A 20,221-nucleotide genomic window follows, 5' to 3' on the forward strand; every position below is an offset into this window, starting at 1 on the left:
CCCCTGTAAAATAATTTTTTTTTCAGAATACTCCCCCTAATAGGCCATACAAAAACGTTTTTTTACTTTTTTTTTTACAAAAATTTGGTTTTTGTATGGCCTATTAAGGGGGTATTCTGGAGAAAAAAAAACTTTAACAGGGGGTAAATCAAAAAAATTATTTTACAGGGGGTAAACCTGGAAATGACCTATATTACAGGGGGTAAAGCACCATTAACCCATTAATAAATAAAAGGACCAGAGAACTCTGGATAGTATATTTAAAATAAAGTAAATAAAAGGACTAGAGAATTCTGGAATATATAACTGAAATAAATAAAGTAATAAACGGACCAGAATACTCTAGATATATAGCTGAAATAAATAAAGCGATAAAGGGACCAGAAAGTTCTAGATATATAACTGAAATAAATAAAGCGATAAAGTGACCAGAGAACTCTGGAGATATTAAGAATAAAGTAGTAGTAAATAAATGGGATCAGAAAGTTCTGGATAAGTATTAATTAGTAGGTAAATATTAATTTTTGTTAAGGGACCAGAGAACTCTGAAAAAATTAATATTGTTAATTATAAGTGATAGTGTGTTAGATGTGTTAAACAAAAATTAAGAGATGAGAGAAGAAAGAGAACACAAGAGTTTTATCCTGGTTCACCAAAACCGGCTACTTCCAATCCCCACACTTCGTGCGAGATTATCCACTATAGTATACAGCTATCAGAAACTTCTGAATAGCACTATAAGTTGTTGTTGATCACACCAGATCAGTTTGATTACACTCTGTATTGTCAACCTCAGCAGGTTTCTCCAATTCTTGATCACACAAGAAAGGTTGGAACAACTCTTATCTCAAACTAATAATGCTAATAGACTTGAGTTTTGTAGTAATGTGGGGAAGTAGACTACTGATAGATACTGAAGAGATAATTATCCTTCAGTATGAAAAATTTAAGTTATTTCTCCATATAAAAGATTTGGATATAAGGTTGAAGGTGAGATGTGAAATTTGTGGTAAGAATTGTCACAGTGACTATTGTAAGGGGCACTGTTCAGAGAAAGAAGGGAAAAATGTTATCAATATTGACTATAACTCTGAACTTGAAAATATGTTAGATGAATTCTTGATGTCCAATCAAGTTTCATTTGATAAATTTGAGCTTCAGTGTGGTGATCTTGTTGAGAAAGCAAATGAGTGTCAAAAGAAGTTGTTTGAGGTTGAGATGAAGCGACATGTCATCATGGTGCAAGCTGAACATTTGAAAAATAAAAGTACAAACATAGAAGAAAAGCCACATGTGAGGCATGTCGATTTGTACCTTACAATAGAGACTCAATCAATGGAGATGGAAGAAATCATTCATTTGCAAAAATAGACTCATTCTTTTCTAAGGTGGGAGGTCACAATTTCGAGAAATTTATTGGTGGGAGCATGGGATCATCTACTTATTTGTGCCAAATTCATGGAATTCCTACCAAACAAGAGGAAGAAGAAGGATGATGTGTTCTTTCTCTCATTCATGCCACCCTAACTGTTGGTTGAGGCGTCAAGTTTAATGATGTAAAAGAAAGCTCTTGATGGGAGGCAACCCATCCTTTTTTTTTTTAATTTTGTTTATTTTGAAGGTATTTCTATTCAGTAAAAAATAGCAAAAAAAAAAAAACAAAGAAAGAAAGAAAGAAAGAAAGAAAAAGTGAAAAGATGGAAAAAAATAAGTAAATGAAAGTCCACGTCTGTTCTTATTTTCTTTTCAATAACTTGTGTTTGTTAGATGTCAGTCGTGTCAGTTTGATTCTATTTCTCAAAAAAAATTATTTCTTGCTTGTTTATTATTAAGGAATTTTCTTATTTCTTGAAATTTTCCAGTCTCATAACAGATCCTTATACCAATGATATTTCAAATGTTCAAGAGGGGGCGATGCTTGCATGGAATTTCAATGGGAAGTGTTCAACAATGAGAAAGTTAGGTAGCCACAACTGTAACGCCCTATTTCTATTAAAGCGATAAAACACGCGAATAAAACATATATTCAAGAAATAGACGCTACGTCTCAACAAAATCCCAAATCAACAACATGCATGTATAAAATCTCAACAGTCGCAGCGGATACAATTCGTACATCTCCAAAATATACGTGCCATGATATCAAGATACATCATCAAATAAATCCTCCAAATCCCGACAAGTGGGTAAACCTCAATAATAAAATAAATCCAACAAAAGCATAAAGACACCGACAACCTAATCAGAGCCTAAACCTGCAACTCTAACACGATAACGGAGATTAGCTCCCGCTATCCAAGCACTCACCAAAAGCGAACTACTCCTGCACAACGTCTACCCATCCATACAGACAGGTAGGCGGTCAAAACCACTGGAGGTTAGCTTTACATCAATCATAATCAATATAAACAGTAGGACATGAAATAATTAAATCAAGTCTCAAATCATTCACAAGAGCAGTTAACTTCCACATACCCATACAACCATTCCAAATATATCAAGCATGTACTCATCAACACACTTATCACCAACAATCATCATTCACATGTCACAAATACGATATCATGCCAATATGCAATGCACCTACTCGACACATATATGCATGTGGTACCATAACAACAACCATTAGATGTCGACAGGACATCTTAAGTAAGAGTACACCTCCTCTTACAACCAAATATGTAAAAGTACACCTCCTTTTACATTTCTCATATGACTCAATATGTTTATGATGCATGGACATACAACAACGACCCAATAATGCAACTTACAACATAAACAACCACCAACGATAATGTAAAAGTACACCTCCAATTACATTGACTAATTCAACAACAATTGTATTATCAAGTATTCATGTCCACACATTCAACAAATCACAATTCAAGTAAGAGTCATCGCCGTCTTATCAACAATCATCAACAGCAATTGCCACATGTACGTTGATCCACAACAACTACACAACGTAGTCCAACAATTCCATACACTTCCTCACAAACCAAGTAAATTGGAAAAATACAACATCTTATGATAAACATCATATTCAACACCTAACAACCACTCACATATCTTCATTTAACCATATAAAACTATTCACGAAAGATTTATAAGGTAATCGGCTTTTAAGAACCATTTTTGATAAAGTTCGTATCAAGTTGTAAAAACGACTAACATTGACATTTTTCAAAGCAAAGTAACTTGTTCAAGTTTTGAAAGCTTATGATTGTAACAGCCCGATTTTTCGTTAGATTTATTTTATTATTTATTTATGTGTGTTATATGTGCTCTTATGTGATTAATTGCCTTTGTGTGTATTTTTGGTCGGGAATTGTAGAATTCGTGTTAGAAGGGTATTTTAGTCATTTTCGACTTAGGGGTATTTTGGTCATTTTGAGAGTAAGGGTAATTTTGTAATTTTGATGAATATTATTTTTAGTGCTTAGTGAGATTAGTGTTATTTTACTAAGTCACTAGAGAGAGTGTAGTAATTATTTATTTACCGGTAGGTGACCGTTAGTATTACATTTTACCGTTAAGTGAGAAGTAACATTTTAGTTGGAATATAAATGGGTTAGGCCCATTAAGGTGTTGTGAGTTGAGCCCAATTAGATAGAACCTATATAAGCTCTAGTTGGTAGAGAAAATAGGGTTTTTGCCAACATTTTCAATTGAGAAGAGATAAAGATTGAGAGGAGAAAGGGTTTGAAGAGAAGGATCTAGAGAAGGCTAGAGGGAGGTCAAGCTTCAAGGATTGGAGCTAGGATTGGAGCTAAAGTGAAGCCTTAGTGTTGATTTTGAAGAATTAAGGTAAGGGGGTTAGAATTCAAGCATAATCAATAGTTGTAGTTAATTCCTAATTATTTGCTTAAGTTGTTAATTGGGTTTTTGTTGTAGAAATTCGTGCTTACTTATGATGATATGATTATATGCATGAATTGAATGTTAATTGTGTTGTTGTTGTTGAATTTGTATGTTAAAATGGGTATATATGAACATGATGGGTTTTGGGTGAAAATGATGATGAATAATGTTGTGGTTGTTGAATTGTTGATGAATTCATGTTCAAATGTTGTTGTTGTTGTTTAAACATGTGTTGTTGATAAATTGATGCGTTGGGTGTCATTGAAATGGTGAATTGGTGATGAATTTGTCATTGTTGTTGAAAGTTGAGAATGTTTGGTGAATTGGTGAATTATTGGTGAATTGATGTTGTAATCTCAAAACTTGTTGATGTTTAAGTGTTTTATAGTGTATATGACCTGTAAACACGTTTTGGGTTAAGTTTTGGGGTTTGGGAGGATCAAAATGGGGATTTTGGATGAAAATGGGTTGGAACCCGTAACTGATTTTTGACAGTCTGAAGGAGGACGCTTAAGCTTGCTCACCACGCTTAAGCGAGCAGCAAGCGTGTTGCCAGCGTGCTGAAAGCGTGCAAACACTGAGCTACGGTGTTTAGGACGCTTAAGTGTGCGGCGGACGCTTAAGCGTGCAACCCCAGTTCAGTCATTTTTATTTCTTCGTTTCGTGCACTTGGGGACCAATCCGAGCTTTCTAAAATGTTTCTTTTAACTTGTTGAACTTCTGTTTATGCACTTAATCCTACTGGAACATGGTTTGAATCGAATTGGACATGAATTTGTGAACTTTCACTTAACTTTGGAAAAACGGTCCAAACGTCGATTTTTCCGAAAACTCGTTTTTCTCCAGAAATTGAAGTGGGATTAAAGTTGTATAATGTTTATAAGATTTCTAAAAATGGTTGTGATTGGTTTCATCAAGTTTGAACTTGTTTTGCTTTGAAAATGAGAATTTTTGTGAAAAGTGATAAAGTGAGACGAACTTTGAGTTTTTCATGATTTCGTCACACTTGGCCGGTGAAACGCCAAGGTATCCTCTACTGCACTCATATGTAGCCTAGAGGTATGCTTAGTTGAGGCATTGGAACTTGTTTACTTGGTTTTGGCTTAAATGCTCAATTATTTCTAATGTTGTGACTTTGAGAGACGAACTTGATTGAAAATGATCTTTGAGAGCCAATTGCCTATGAATCCTTTGTGGATAGTTGATATAACTTATGTGAAGATGATTGGTGGTGTATATATGTGACAACTATTTGTTGCTTGAATTATGGATGTTGTTGGTGATTGTATATATGCTAAGTGGTGGTGAATTGTTGTCGATTGCATATATACTAAGTGTTGGTGATGTTGAGGTGATTTGTTTGTGTGAACATATGCATTGTAGTCGAGTCATATGTTCATGCATTCATGAATGATGGTGGCGGATTTTATGTCCAATTGAGGTGATTACAATGTTTTTGTTGCATCGAAGGTGACGACCTTGAGGTGATATGGTACCACATGCTTGTATGTGTCGTTTAGGCATATCACATTGCATGAGTCTTGATTTGTTGTATTGAATGATGAATGATGATGATGAGTGTACTAAATGATTATACACTTGCAATGATTGAAGTTGTTATACGAATGTGGATGTGGAGGTTAAATGTTCATGATGATTATTTGAGAATTTAAATGTTTATTTATGTCATTGATTATGATTGATGTAATGCTAACCTCCAGTGGTTTTGACCGCCTACCTGTCTGTATGGATAGGTAGACGCTGTGCAGGAGTAGTCCGCTTGCGGTGAGTGCTTGGATAGCTGGAGTTAGCCTCCACTATCATTTTGGAGTTATCGTTTAGGGCTCTGATTAGGTCGAGTCAGTGTCTTTAGTTGTGTTGGACTTATTTTTATTCATTGAGATGTACTGTCTGTTGAGATTTGGAGAGTTTTATATTGATGATGTATTTGACCATGGCATACGTATTGTTTGATTTGGAGATGTATGATTATATCCGCTGTGACTGAGGATATATTACATATATATATGCATGACTGTTGTTATTTTGATGAGACGTAACTTCTATTTCTTGAATATTTGTTATATTCGCGTGTTTTATCGCTTTAATAGGAATAGGGCGTTACAAGTTGGTATCAGAGCCGTGGTCAGTCTTGTCCGGACTAGTATCCGTTGAATTTTCCTGTTAGTATGCGAATGGTAATGAGCTACCTTCGGTACTTGTTTGTTGTGCTATTGTTCTTATCTGTTGGTTGGTTTTGGGTAGAAGTGAGATGGCTGGTGGTAGAGATGATGGAACGATTGCAGAGGCTTTGGCTGCAATGGCACAAGTGTTGGCTCAGGCTAATGAGCAGGCGGCGTTGGTCATCGTGATCCTGAAGAGGCTGAGGAGCGGAGGCTTGATCGTTTCTTGCGAAACAGTCCGCCGACGTTCAAGGGTAGGTATGACCCGGATGGAGCTCAGACATGGATGCAGGCCATGGAGAGGATCTTTCGTGCTATGGTGACTAGTGAGGATCAGAAGGTCAGGATGGCTACTCATATGCTTGCTGAGGAGGCTGAGTATTGGTGGACCAATGCTAAGGGAAGGCTTGAGGCTGGTGGAGCTGTGACTTGGGCTAGGTTCAAGACTGAGTTTTTGAGGAAGTACTTTCCTGAGGATTTGAGGACCAAGAAGGAAGTGGAATTCTTGAACTTGAAGCAAGAGAACCGTCAGTGGCTGAGTATGCTCCTGATGAAAGTCGTTTTTAACATCAAACAAGATAAGTATTTGTGTATCGTCTCCACAGGGGATAGTACGTTATCAATGACAGTTTAACATCAATTATCATTTAAAGTATTAAGAGTACTTGTTTGTTTGAAATGTGATTAGCTAAACTAATTTGCAAAAAGTAAAAGTTGAGATAAATAAGGATTGAAACTTGTTAGGAGTAGCATTCCTTAACCAAGCGTCACACGTAACCTAATGATCCATACGAATTCTAGCTTTATAAACAACATTATCACAATCAATTCTAAACTATCCTTCGTGTCCAAAGTGATATAATTAACTCTAAGGTATCGTTTAAACATTCGTGTCCAAATCCCTTAAACGATAACAAAGTCGATCGGATAACTTAATCGACCATGTCCAGCCTGATTTAGTATCCGAAAGCATTAAACTCTTGATTATGGTGATTATCAAAGATTAACAAAGATGTCAAGTAAGTTAACCTAAGATATATTGCTACTCTAGGTCTAGATTCAAGAGTTTGTGTCCAAAGCATCTTGAAACTCATTGAAAGCATTAACACAAGAATAACAACAATATTGAATATAAATTGCTAGAACCATATATTGCAAGATCAAAAGATTACATGTTTAGCAAGGATCAAGTACCTCTCATCCCAACAAAGAGTATTTAGCTACACATTATCATGGGAGCCTTGCAAGGATGGCTTGAAAAGGAAAGATTCATTACACCTTGTGATGTCTCAACAAAGGAGAAAGATCCAACTTCCAAAATCACTCTCACTCTATGAAGAACTACCCTATTTCTCTCTATAAAATATCTTACAAGTGAAGGCCTAAGAAAAACTAAAAACCCTAGATATTTCCTAAGATATCTACAAAGAATAGCAAGTGGGCTATTTATAAAATTGCCACTATGCTTGAGCTCGCCTCGCGACCAGCCTTACTCGCCATGGCGAGTTCTGTTTCCTTCACCATTAAGATTCTGCCACGTCACCCTGGGAGGGTCAAACCGCCCTTACTCGCAACGGCGAGTAGCTCTGCTCGCCTCGCGAGCAAGAGGGTGCTCACGGCTTTTTGGCTTTGTTTTGATGCTCGCCACTGCGAGCTGCTATGCTCGCCTCGCGAGCAATGGGGTACCTGCGGCCCTTTTGCACTTTTCTTGGCTTTTTCATACTTGCTTAGTGTCTTGAGGTCAAATCCTGCACAATTGGGTAAAGTAAGGCAATTAAAGTGTAATAAGGCAATTATCACTTTTATCTCGGCTTTTCCCTAAATTACTTGCAAAACAAGTAACAAAAGTGCTTAAAATATAACATGAAAGTATCACTTCCTAGCACTTATCAAACTCTCCCCAACTTAACTCTTTGTTTTTCCTCAAACAAAAGATTGAAAATCAAACAAGTTAATAGAACAAGACACAAGTACAAAAGGTTTTGAAAACATCTTGAGATGAATGATTTAAAAGTGAATGCGCTGGCAAGTCTAAGTTTCCAACTAATCTAAAATTCTACTACCAACATGGGATGAGTCCTAAGTAAAAAGTTCATGTCAAATATTTCAAGACAATAATACAATTATTTACGAACCACACCTAACACACTTCTTTGCAAGTAGATAAACAATTGAAAACATATAAACGAGGGTTATGAACACACATCCAGAAATCAGGTTAACATTCCAATCAAGTTATGTGTCCATCCAAATATCATTTCAAAAGGCATAAAAACATGGATCAAAAGGTCTTTGAGGGTTATAACTTGGCCGGGTTACAAAAGAAATGTCATATGTGGGGCAATTGAAATCAAAAAGCCTAGCAAAGAGGAACATTCCTTGTATCAACGATTAAATTCCACAATCTTTCCTACCAATCATTACAAACCCTTGGTGTTTACACATGAAGCACTTTGATCTTGACAACTTATTCTATTTTTGGAATTTTCTTTCTTTTTCTTTTCATGTACACATTGTTTTTCTTTTCTTTTTCTTTTTGTATTTACAACACCATGTTGTCTTGATCAAAGATAAAATTACACCATAGTACTTGACATATAATTTACATCTACCTTCTCTCCCCAACTTGAATCAAAATACCCTATTTGAATGTTCCTCTACTCTAAGGCAAAAGGGACAAATAAACAATGAAATTTTAGGGTTCAACAATTAAAAACATATCAGAGTCCTAAAGTGCGTCAAGAATGAAATGAATTTTGAAAAATTTAAAGGCAACTTCATCAAGCATTGTGCTTATAAATTGACAGTTCATAATTGATGACTCCGATTCATTTGGCTCAAGTGGGTTAGCAAGTACTCGCTCTTCTCACAAGGTAGGCTATTTGTGGTCAAGTAAGTTTCACTCATTAACAAAAATGTGCCTTGATCACTTCCATGCCTTCACACAATTTAAAACAATTATTGGATTTAAAATAACACAATCGAGTTAAACAATAAATTCCGGTCTCCTTGCATATGTACAAACATTTGAGGTTTCCTCACTTTTAGCTAGAACTAAGTGGTTCACAAACAAATATATTATTGTAAAGAACTAAATGAAATAAAATTTGTACTAAGTACTCGTTTCATATTCGAGTAAAAACCTAGAAAAACTGGAAACTTGTACCTTGGCTTTGCGCTTTAATCACAACTATGAAATAAAAATCAATCATCTGAGAATTTAAAATTTAAACTTTGGCTATTAAAACCACAAAGGGTACTTGATCATACAAAAGGTGCCAAACATGAATTTAACTAACATAATACGAAAATAAATAATACTAATATAAATATCACAATACTAATTAAATTAATTGTACCAACGAAACACAATACAACATAACACAATATGATTTTACCAATACAAAAATAAACTGAGTCAATAGTGCCAAGTCAAAACACAAAAAGAAGTAACATTGTTCAAAAAGTATCATAAGAGAAAGCAAATGAAATATAAGGAAGACAGCAAGAAATGACTGAAAGCTTGATAAAATCACTTTATGAAGAACTAGCTTTCAAATCTTTTCCTCCTCCTCAAGATTGCATGTCATCATCCGAGCCATCGTGAGTTGATGTAGCACTCGGTACATTTGCCGAATCATCTCGATCATCATCATCATCACCTACATCTTCTCCCAAGTTTGTATCTTCATGACTTGCAAAGTCTCCAACCCCTCCATATGGACCTGGCATGCCCTCAGGCCAATTAACATAGGTCTGAAAAGCCTGTGGTTTCATGAACTGATCCATCACCTCCTGTGGGTAGCCTACTTGCTGCTGCATGACATACTGAGATTGTTGGAAGTAGGTGTTTGCACGGTTTTGAGCTGTCAGCATATTCCAAGTGTGCATATTGCTTTGATCCTGCCACTGAACGTAGCTAGCAAAATCAAAGGCAGCAGTGGGTTGGAATGGCATGGGTTCTTCCTGTGGAGGAGGTGCCTGAGAAGATGAAGCTTGCTTACCCTTACCTTTATCCTTCTTAGATTCACCCATGATGAAACGGGTGATGAAAGTATCATTGATGGGGTTGCGAATTTTCTCATGGACAGATGAAGGAAGCTTCATACCGGTATCCTTAATGAGTCCCATGATGAGACCGGGGAAGAATAGGCAGGCTGGCGGCTCACCCTTCCCTTGTAAAGTGACTTTGCTCAACTCCCAAGCAATGGTTCGAGCTATGTCCACTGGTTTGCCATTAAGGATATAGTAAATGAGGGGGCACACTTCCACAACACAATCAGACATGTGGCTACTAGGCATGACATTATAGAGGATAAATTTATGGATGATTTTGGCTGGGTTAGTCATGAATTTGTATTGGCAGCGATGCTCTCTTCCGGCTTCACTCTTGTCATAGTTGAAACCCTCAAGCAAAAGAAATCATTTGATTTCTTCATGAGTTTCATGAACCTTAAAGTGCCCCAAGTTTCTCTTGGTGTGGAATTCATCATACTCGTGGTCACGGGGTAATTGGAAGGGATTGCCAAGGAATTTGTTGATGGCTGCCCTATCAAATTTAATGGTGCGACCCCGGACAACAGTCTCATATAGAAAGGGATCAGTGAGGGGGTTTTCAGGAAGAGCATTGGCGTAAAACTCACGCACAAGTTCAGCATTTAAGTTGGTGATGGGGTTGCACAGTCTATCCCACCCTTGGTCTTTTAAAAGTTTAGCAATTTCCCTGTAAGGTCCGTTAGGGCTTATGTTAAACACTCTCTCAGCCCACATGTTTTGGTCGAGTAACTCGACGTACCTATCCTGATGGTAACGGGTTTTAAATCTGGTTGGGTCAAAGTTTTGGTTTCTAGAGGGTTGGGGTGCAGAGGTTTCACCCTTCTTTCTCTTTTGAGGATTCTTAGGAGCCATACCTGCAAAACAGCCAGGAAATCCATACATAATACAATATAACAGTTAAAAATCTGTATGGAAACAAATCAGCACAATTGGCATCACTAAAACTTCAAACCAGAACAAAAATTTTCAGGTTCTGAAGCTTCTCGCCTCGCGAGCAGCTCTACTCGTAGTGGCGAGAAAACAGATAAAAATCTGGGTTCAGGATGAACACTCGCCTCGCGAGTGATGAAGCTCGCCACGGCGAGTGACCCAGAAATTGGCCAAAAATCGATTTTTTTACAACAGTGGTTCAGTCTCATGAATTCTAACCCTAGATAAAGCATTTTCGACCCTGGTAATGACCTAAAGATGAATTGAATCATGCCTTTGCTTTGTAATTCAAATTTATGCCACAAAACCCTAATTTTTATTTTCAAAATTTACAAAAGGGTTAACCAAAAGATGTGGCTTAGAAAGAAAAGCAATACGAAATTGTGCATGATTCTGTTTCATCTTAGGCATATGGGTGCAAAAACATAACAAAAGTTTCAACAAAATTTCAATCTTCTAATCCTAGGGTTTACATGCATTCAAAATTGAAAATAAATCTGAAGCAAGAAGAAAAATTCAAACCTGTTGGAAGATTAAACTGATGCAAGTGCAAAATAAATATAAAAGATTGAGTGGACTTGTCTTGACTTTGATTGAAACTTTGAAGATTTAGGGTTAGTGATGATGTTAGAGAGAAGAATGTGAAATTTTTTTGATGAGAGAGAGTGTAAAAACGAAAATGATAAGGGAAAAGTAAAAATGGGTGGTTAAGGAAAATAATGGGGGAGTTAATGTGAGTTAGTGGTCTTGGAATGTGTAACTGCCCAACTGAGCTTACTCGCCTCGCGACAAACATTACTCGCAGTGGCGAGTGATTTGGTCGTTTGACCAAATTGACTACCAGCTTGCTCGCAGTGGCGAGCAGTTTTACTCGCCTCGCAAGTAATGAAAATTTTGAATTTGTGTTTTCTTTTTGGCTCCTGCTTTGGATGTTTTGATGCATGCACATGACTCTAATACCTAATATGCCTTAAAACAATAAATAGACTTACAAAGTTGGGTTGCCTCCCAACAAGCGCTTGTTTTACGTCGTTAGCTCGACGCCTTTTTGGTTAGGGCGGCCAAAATGAAACGGAAAGCACATCATCTTTTGTACTCCTTCGCTTTGGGAGAAATTCCATGAACTTTAGGAACAAATGATTTGGAGTCCATGACCTCCCTAGCTTTGGTTTATTGAACAAGGTGCAAATTTCATCAATTACCCGATCGATTTCTACCTTGTTCACTTTCTTCCCTCTTGCTTCCATTAAATCTTCCTTGATTAGTAACCGTTCCTTTTTCTCAACCACCATGACTTCTTCAATATCAACATTTGTAACTTCCTCATTTTGAACAACAACTTCTTCAACAATCTCTCCGACTCTCTCAAACATGTTTGGATTATTTTCTTGTTCTCTAAGAGTGGATTGATTGTTGGCTTGGTTATCCATGATTTGTGCTTGAATCAACCCAATTTGAAGTGATAAAGTCTTCAATCTTTGGTTGGTATCTTGCATGTTTATCATGGATTGTTGCATGAAGATATTCAAAGTATTTTCTATCACCGAATATCTTTCATCTTCATAAGAATGTTGAGGATATTGTTGATAGGATTCATACTCGGGTGGAGTATAGAAGTTGCTATAACCATGATCAGCCATAATTGTGGCTAGGTGATGATCCTAAAACGGAAACAACTAACAAGAAACTTTTCTTTGTTTATCAACAAGGGGTTAGTACAAACAACTATCAAGAAATAGAAACTATTTACGGATTATGTACGAATACTTAAAATGATAAATCAATCGTTCTATCTATGATAACTAAACACCATTCCCCGGCAACGGCGCCATTTTGATGAAAGTCGTTTTTAACATCAAACAAGATAAGTATTTGTGTATCGTCTCCACATGGAATAGTGCGTTATCAATGACAGTTTAACATCAATTATCATTCAAAGTATTAAGAGTACTTGTTTGTTTGAAATGTGATTAGCTAAACTAATTTGCAAAAAGTAAAAGTTGAGATAAATAAGGATTGAAACTTGTTAGGAGTAGCGTTCCTTAACCAAGCGTCACACGTAACCGAATGATCCATACGAATTCTAGCTTTATAAACAACATTATCACAATCAATTCTAAACTATCCTTCGTGTCCAAAGTGATATAATTAACTCTAAGGTATCGTTTAAACATTCGTGTCCAAATCCCTTAAACGATAACAAAGTCGATCGGATAACTTAATCGACCGTGTCCAGCCTGATTTAGTATCCGAAAGCATTAAACTCTTGATTATGGTGATTATCAAAGATTAACAAAGATGTCAAGTAAGTTGACCTAAGATATATTGCTACTCTAGGTCTAGATTCAAGAGTTTGTGTCCAAAGCATCTTGAATCTCATTGAAAGCATTAACACAAGAATAACAACAATATTGAATATAAATTGCTAGAACCATATATTGCAAGATCAAAAGATTACATGTTTAGCAAGGATCAAGTACCTATCATCCCAACAAAGAGTATTTAGCTACACATCATCATGGGAGCCTTGCAAGGATGGCTTGAAAAGGAAAGATTTATTACACCTTGTGATGTCTCAACAAAGGAGAAAGATCCAACTTCCAAAATCACTCTCACTCTATGAAGAACTACCCTATTTCTCTCTATAAAATATCTTACAAGTGAAGGCCTAATAAAAACTAAAAACCCTAGATATTTCCTAAGATATCTACAAAGAATAGCAAGTGGGCTATTTATAGAATTGCCACTATGCTTGAGCTCGCCTCACGACCAGCCTTACTCGCCATGGCGAGTTCTGTTTCCTTCACCATTAAGATTCTGCCACGTCACCCTGGGAGGGTTAAACCGCCCTTACTCGCAACGGCGAGTAGCTCTGCTCGCCTCACGAGCAAGAGGGTGCTCACGGCTTTTTGGCTTTGTTTTGATGCTCGCCACTGCGAGCTGCTGTGCTTGCCTCGCGAGCAATGGGGTACCTGCGGCCCTTTTGCACTTTTCTTGGCATTTTCATACTTGCTTAGTGTCTTGAGGTCAAATCCTGCACAATTGGGTAAAGTAAGGCAATTAAAGCGTAATAAGGCAATTATCACTTTTATCTCGGCTTTTCCCTAAATTACTTGCAAAACAAGTAACAAAAGTGCTTAAAATATAACATGAAAGTATCACTTCCTAGCACTTATCAGCTGCCAAGTTTGAAGAGCTTTTGAGGTTTTGTCTGTACATCAATGCTGAGGATGCGATGGTTTCTAAGTGTGTGAAGTTTGAAAGCGGTTTGAGGCCCGACATCTATCAGTACATGTGTATTCAAAAGATCCGTGACTTTGACACTTTGGTGCATAAGTGTCGTATGTTTGATGATGCCGGGAGGGCTAAGGCTAATCATTACAAGGCTCAGAATGAGAAGAAGGGAAATGGTCATGGATTTGGGAAGCCATATAGTAAGGACAAAGGAAAGAAGAAAGAATCTGGTGGAGGCTCTAAGTCGAATGTTGCTGAGGTGAGATGCTACAAGTGTGGAACTTTGGGTCATTACTTTAATGATTGCAAGAAGGGAGATTACTTGCTACAATTGTGGTGAGAAGGGGCATATCAGCACTAAGTGTACCAAGCCGAAGAAGGCAACAGAAAAGGTGTTTGCACTGAATGCGGAAGAGGTGGAGCATCCGGATAATCTCATCCGAGGTATGTGTTTTATCAATAGTACTCCTTTGATTGTAATTATTGATACCGGTGCTACTCATTCTTTTATCGCAGTTAGTTGTGTTGAGCGTTTGGGTTTGGTTATGACTCCGTTGTCTCGAGGGATGATTATCGACACCCCGTGTAATAGCCCTGCAGGGTGGGTCCCGCATGCACACCTCGGTGGCACCGGCCTCACCTTACGACCCCCGACACTATTACTCACAAGCTTAATCACTACCCCCCAGTAGTGTTTTTGCCTCCCGTGGGAATCGAACCTAGTACCTGGGGATAAGTACTAGTTCAATGCATTCCCATTACCAACTTCGAATGAATATTTTATATAACAACATGCGTTCGTACAATGATAATGCAACTCATCTTTTCTAAAGGATAATAAATACGTCCTTGAAATCCATAACATCCTGCTGCGGGTACGAACGATCACTTGTTGAAACATCCATTCAGCTCCTAGCTTGCCATCCAACCTGTTTATCTGAAACACATAAGGATTGGGATGAGACATAATGTCTCAGTGAGTTCCACCTAATCTTAGGCTATAGGTAACCTCAGGGAGAAACCTACGGTCACCACGTGTCTACAATACAACCTGACGGTTGATTATACGTGTGTGGTCATTCTTTCCTAGACGGTCGTGCATACTAGATCCGTCGTAGGCTCATCTTAACTTGTTATAGGCTTCACTTCTTATACGTGTCATGGCGGTCAAGGGGAAAACTAAAACCGCATTGCCAAGAATACACTCTACGTATCGAGGCCTAAGCATAACATAATCATGACACGATTCTAAACCGGACGATTAGGGGAAACTTAAGATCGTCATCGGCATACATTCTTTCTTGCTCTATACATCACTTGTACTTGTCTAATAGCATCTCGTGCTCTTGTTCTTAAACATAATCGTACATGAGTTCATTCATGATCATAATCATAGACATATCATACATAATCGCATGTAAGTTCATTCGTTCATTATGTTAGCGTTGAACAAACATTCATTATCTTGATTCATTTTACGGAGAGCCCCGGGTGGAGTAACCCCGAGTACAATCCAAACATGACCGATGAAAACCTAGCTAAGGCACATCGGACTCCCTCGGTGTCGTGCAGGTCCCTTACGGCTTGAATCGTTCCCCTTGGAGAACCTCTCGTATCCCCCTGACGTGGATAACAAGAGACACGAACACCTACATCTTGATTACTCAGTGACATGGAATGGAAATGGCTCCCTTTGTTATGCTTCGTGATCCAAACAAGAATAAATTCAAGGTTAAGATTTAGAAGAAGAATGGTAAGGTCTATTTCACTGAAGCGTCCGAACTTACGATAGTTGATTACTTGGGGTATAGCTAGAAATGTAACATGAAGTTCAGTAATGGCAAGGATCTGTCGTATTCTGAAACTGGGTTTTTAATGAGAGGACCTATCAAAAACGAAAGTGAAACTTCTGTGATGTATAAATCGCAGCAAAAAAAATAATTAGATAAAAGGAATATGTGTTAAAATGTTTACCAGTTAGGCAGTGATAGGACAAAAGAGTTTCTATACTTCTGTCGGCCATCTTTTCTAAAATAGAATTAGAGTTAGTTGAGTAACAGAGATTTGAAGTATGTCATGAATTAGTTAGATGGAGGAAATATCAAAGTTTGATAAAAAAAGCGATGAAAAGAAAAGAATCAAAGAAAAGAGAAAGGTATGTTAACTAACCAGATGATTATGTGAAGTCAAGAGAAAAAGGGAGTTATGTTGCTTGCAGTTCGTGAACCAAGAGAAAAGGAAGAAATAAATATGAAAGTAAACTGTTTTTGCGTAAAATTAAGGTGAAGTTTAGGGCCAATTTGTTTCAACAACAAAATAGGGCTATAGTTGTTTCGAAAAAATAGGGCTATAGTTGTTTCGGAAAAATAGGGCTATAGTTGTTTCAGAATTAAGCTTTAGGTTAGGGTTAAAACAGGAAATTTAATCCCTAGGATTTAGGTTAAAATTAGGGCTAACATTAGCTTACAGGTTAACTTCTGTAGATAAATAGATAACATTAACATTAACATTTAGTATAATAAAGATAAAGATAAAGTTAAAGATAAAGATAAAATATTAAAATGTAAAATTTGAGCTGCATTTAGGCTTTTTTGTTTTGTGTGATAGTGTTCAATGTGTTGAGAATGTACCTTAAAATATGTGTTTTTTAGTCTTTGAAATATGTGATTTGAATGAGATGTTTGTGATTTGAATCAAGAATAAAAAATGAGTTATGATTAGTTTCTAATTTGTGTAATTTGAATTATACCAACCAGAAATGAATAGAAACTCATATTTATTTTGATTCAAATCACATAATCTAGAAGCTTAAAGAAAAAAAAAGTTGATTTTAAGACACATTCTCTACCATTCTTTACACTGACTTTAAATAAGGGTGATGTCAACTTCCGTTCCAGGCAGCAAAATTTATTGATAAAGGATGGGCACACAATTGGCAACCCCACTTATTTATTTTTCATTATTAAAATGTTGAAATTTGAGTTACTTTATAAGCTTTTTTTCTTTTTCAGGTAGTGTTCAACATGTTTTGTAATTTTGTTTTTACCATTACTTAGGATGCGTTTGTTATTTTGTTTTTCAGAGGTGGGTATTTAAACCACCACCTGGGCAATCCGATATAAGACCCACGTTATGATCACTGTGCGATCATGTGCAACTTGATAAGCCGATAAGGTTATCACGACTCATCACTTAGATAGTCTACTTAAAATAACTGAACGCGACTTGACTGTTAATTAATTCCAACAATTAATTAGGGGGAATTCGAAGAATCTTAACCGCTGCTAACATTTCTGCAACCAAAACAGGTAACTTGCTCTGTTGCAAACAGATAAAAATTGCAATCTCTTAACCCTCAACTCTTTATTTTATTTTATTGTTAAAAAATAAGTAACGCGAATTGTTTGGCCGAAACGACAATTCTTGTGGTTACGACTCTACTTATACTTTATTATTTGGTAAACCATTTGGTACACTTGCCTAATCCGACCATCGGTAATCTAATATTGTATTGGAAGTTTATTTCCAAATTTTGCCCCTAATATTTCTTATTTTAAGCATGATGTTTCCAATCTTGAAAAGATTATTGGTGATTATCTCCATCTTTTCTCTTATATATCCAACTTTATCGTAAGTTGTGCTAAGCCTCAAAGTGCAAATCCTTACTTTTAAAGGAAGCGTTACCCATAGTTTTGTCTCGTTTATTTTAATCGTGTTGTATAGATGTTTTGATCATCAATAATATCTATTGGTTTACTATTTACATTACTTTATACTAACGAAAAGACGGGCATTCACGTGCTGATATTTCCGCTCTTTTTATTGCGCTGATGTTTGAAAATTATGAACAGTATTATTTTGTTAATTTTTTTATTAAAACTAAAGATATAAATGATTGTTGTTTTAAAATTAAAACAAATAAAACTTACAGTGATTATCTATTTCAATGATACCAACAATATAACAGAAGAATATAATCTAAATTCTTATTTTTTTAATGATACCAACAATTTTTATTATAGAAAAAATTGTTTAAGGGTATAATTAGGAAAATGAAAAAGTAAGTATAGATATACTCATCTATTTTGTTACACGTTTTATATAGGATAAAGGGAAAAAAAACTGAACACATGTATACTCATATGGTGTATGTTACACTTTTATTTTAATATTTGAATTTACTTCTATCTATTTGTTATATGTGATATTTGTATTGAAAATTGAAGACAATTTTGGAAAGAGAAAAAGTCATCTCAAAAGAGCCGAAATATGCTATTTTCTTTATATATAATATATATTTAAAATTAGTATGGGTAACACAGTATGCAAATTGTAGATAAAATACACAAGGGACGTAAGAAGTTTTCTTTTCTTTTCTTTTCTTTTTTTAAAAAAGAAAGTCTCGAGTATCAATAACATCGACTAATAAGACACATAATTAATTTTAACATGTTTGGTTGCTTTTAAGTATAATTGAATTTCATCTAAAAAAATATAGAATTATGCATTGTCCATACCAACTGCATTAAGCTCACGAGGACAAAAAAAAACTATAATTGATTTTGCCTTTAGGATTTATTCTACTTGAAGCTATAATTTATAGATTTTGATTCTAGAATTGATTTTTACATACAAATATATCGTCAATTCACTTTTATATAAATGTATTCAAACATAAATCATTTTATTTGTCCATTCTTTTTTGGTTAGAATCAATTTTATAGAATGAATTCACTCAAAATCAATTCTTTTTGACAAAACTCAAAATCAATTCTTATCACCACAAAACGAAACCTACAACAATAATTAATATGTTTTAATGTTTTTGTCTTTCTTGAGAGCATGTTTCAATTGTTGTCTCTTAATTACAAATCAAGTGGCCTAAGTTTTAGGATACATCCAACTTCTTATTTTGATTTTGCCAACCAAAACCCCCAAAGTTCAGTTATCAAAACTAACTAAATCATGTTATATACTTCCTTGTCCTGACAAATTACAACTAAATAGAATCTAAATATCTAATATACTTATTTTCTTGTCCTTCATATTTTTCTATTAATAGATTTTGTTGTCCTTCATTGATATTGACTTACCAAAAAACAACCTTTGTTTCATTACAGGAGTTACCCCACAGAACCAAACCATGACCAAAAGAGGCCTCAAAATCTGTTTGTTGGTGTCAATAATTTTCTTGATTATTGTTGCCATCGTGATTTTATCCTTAGCATTCACAATCTTTAAACCCAAGGACCCAGATGTACATGTCTACCCAACTGGACTTAAAAACCTTCAACTTCTCCAACCAAATGTAACAATTGTACCTTTGCACTTGGTAATCACAATATTCAACCGAAATTATGGAACCTACAAGACCAAAAATACCACTGGTTATATTAGTTTTCAAGACACTCTAGTAGCCATAGCTCCTATAGGACCAAACAAACTCCCTGGTCATAGAACAACTAATGTGAGTGCTACTGCTGGTCTTATGGAGAAAAAGTTGATATCTAATGATAAGTTTTTGGCGGATCTTGCACATGGATCTTTTAATTTAACAGCAAAGGCAACACTTCGTGGGAAAGTGCATATGATTAAGGTTTTTAAGGTGAAGGCAACGGTTACTATCAATTGTAATATCTTTTTTAACATAACTTCCTTGTATACTGATTCTTACTGCATAAGCAAAATCAAGGTGTGATTGTTGGTTTCTAATTGCCATTGTAATTTTAAGAAATGTGTATGTATGTTCCTTATTTATTACCTTGTATACCTTTTATGTTCCGAATATTACTAATAAAATTATTTACATCAGTTAATATTTTAATTCAATACTGTTGTATGGCCTCTGCAGTTCGTTGTATTATTGATACTTCTTTTGTTCTTTGTATTTTTTATTTTTTGTTAACGCTCCAATTTTCGTGTGGAAATGAACCCTGGTAATATGTAGTTCGGCCGAA

At 35.8% G+C, this 20,221-nt stretch overlaps 1 protein-coding gene and 1 pseudogene across 1 annotated transcript; both read left to right on the forward strand.

Moving 5' to 3' along the window:
- The first annotated feature begins 885 nt into the window (after window positions 1-885).
- Window positions 886-1,527, forward strand: LOC146929712 (uncharacterized; annotated as a pseudogene).
- A 17,772-nt stretch (window positions 1,528-19,299) lies between these two features.
- LOC146929713 (uncharacterized) lies at window positions 19,300-20,142 on the forward strand. Its single transcript, XM_085708248.1, has one exon. The coding sequence runs from the start codon at window positions 19,408-19,410 to the stop codon at window positions 19,960-19,962; it is 555 nt and encodes a 184-aa protein (XP_085564374.1). The 5' UTR covers window positions 19,300-19,407; the 3' UTR covers window positions 19,963-20,142.
- The last annotated feature ends 79 nt before the right edge of the window (window positions 20,143-20,221 follow it).

This window comes from Medicago sativa, chromosome 4 (assembly GCF_051527215.1).
Source record: "Medicago sativa cultivar Bolivia chromosome 4, Bolivia_mono, whole genome shotgun sequence".
NCBI classification, from domain to species: domain Eukaryota; kingdom Viridiplantae; phylum Streptophyta; class Magnoliopsida; order Fabales; family Fabaceae; genus Medicago; species Medicago sativa.

What these genes read in the sequence shown, in the direction of transcription:
- LOC146929713 (XM_085708248.1), top strand. Translation starts at nt 19,408, where the DNA reads ATGACCAAAAGAGGCCTCAAAATCTGTTTGTTGGTGTCAATAATTTTC.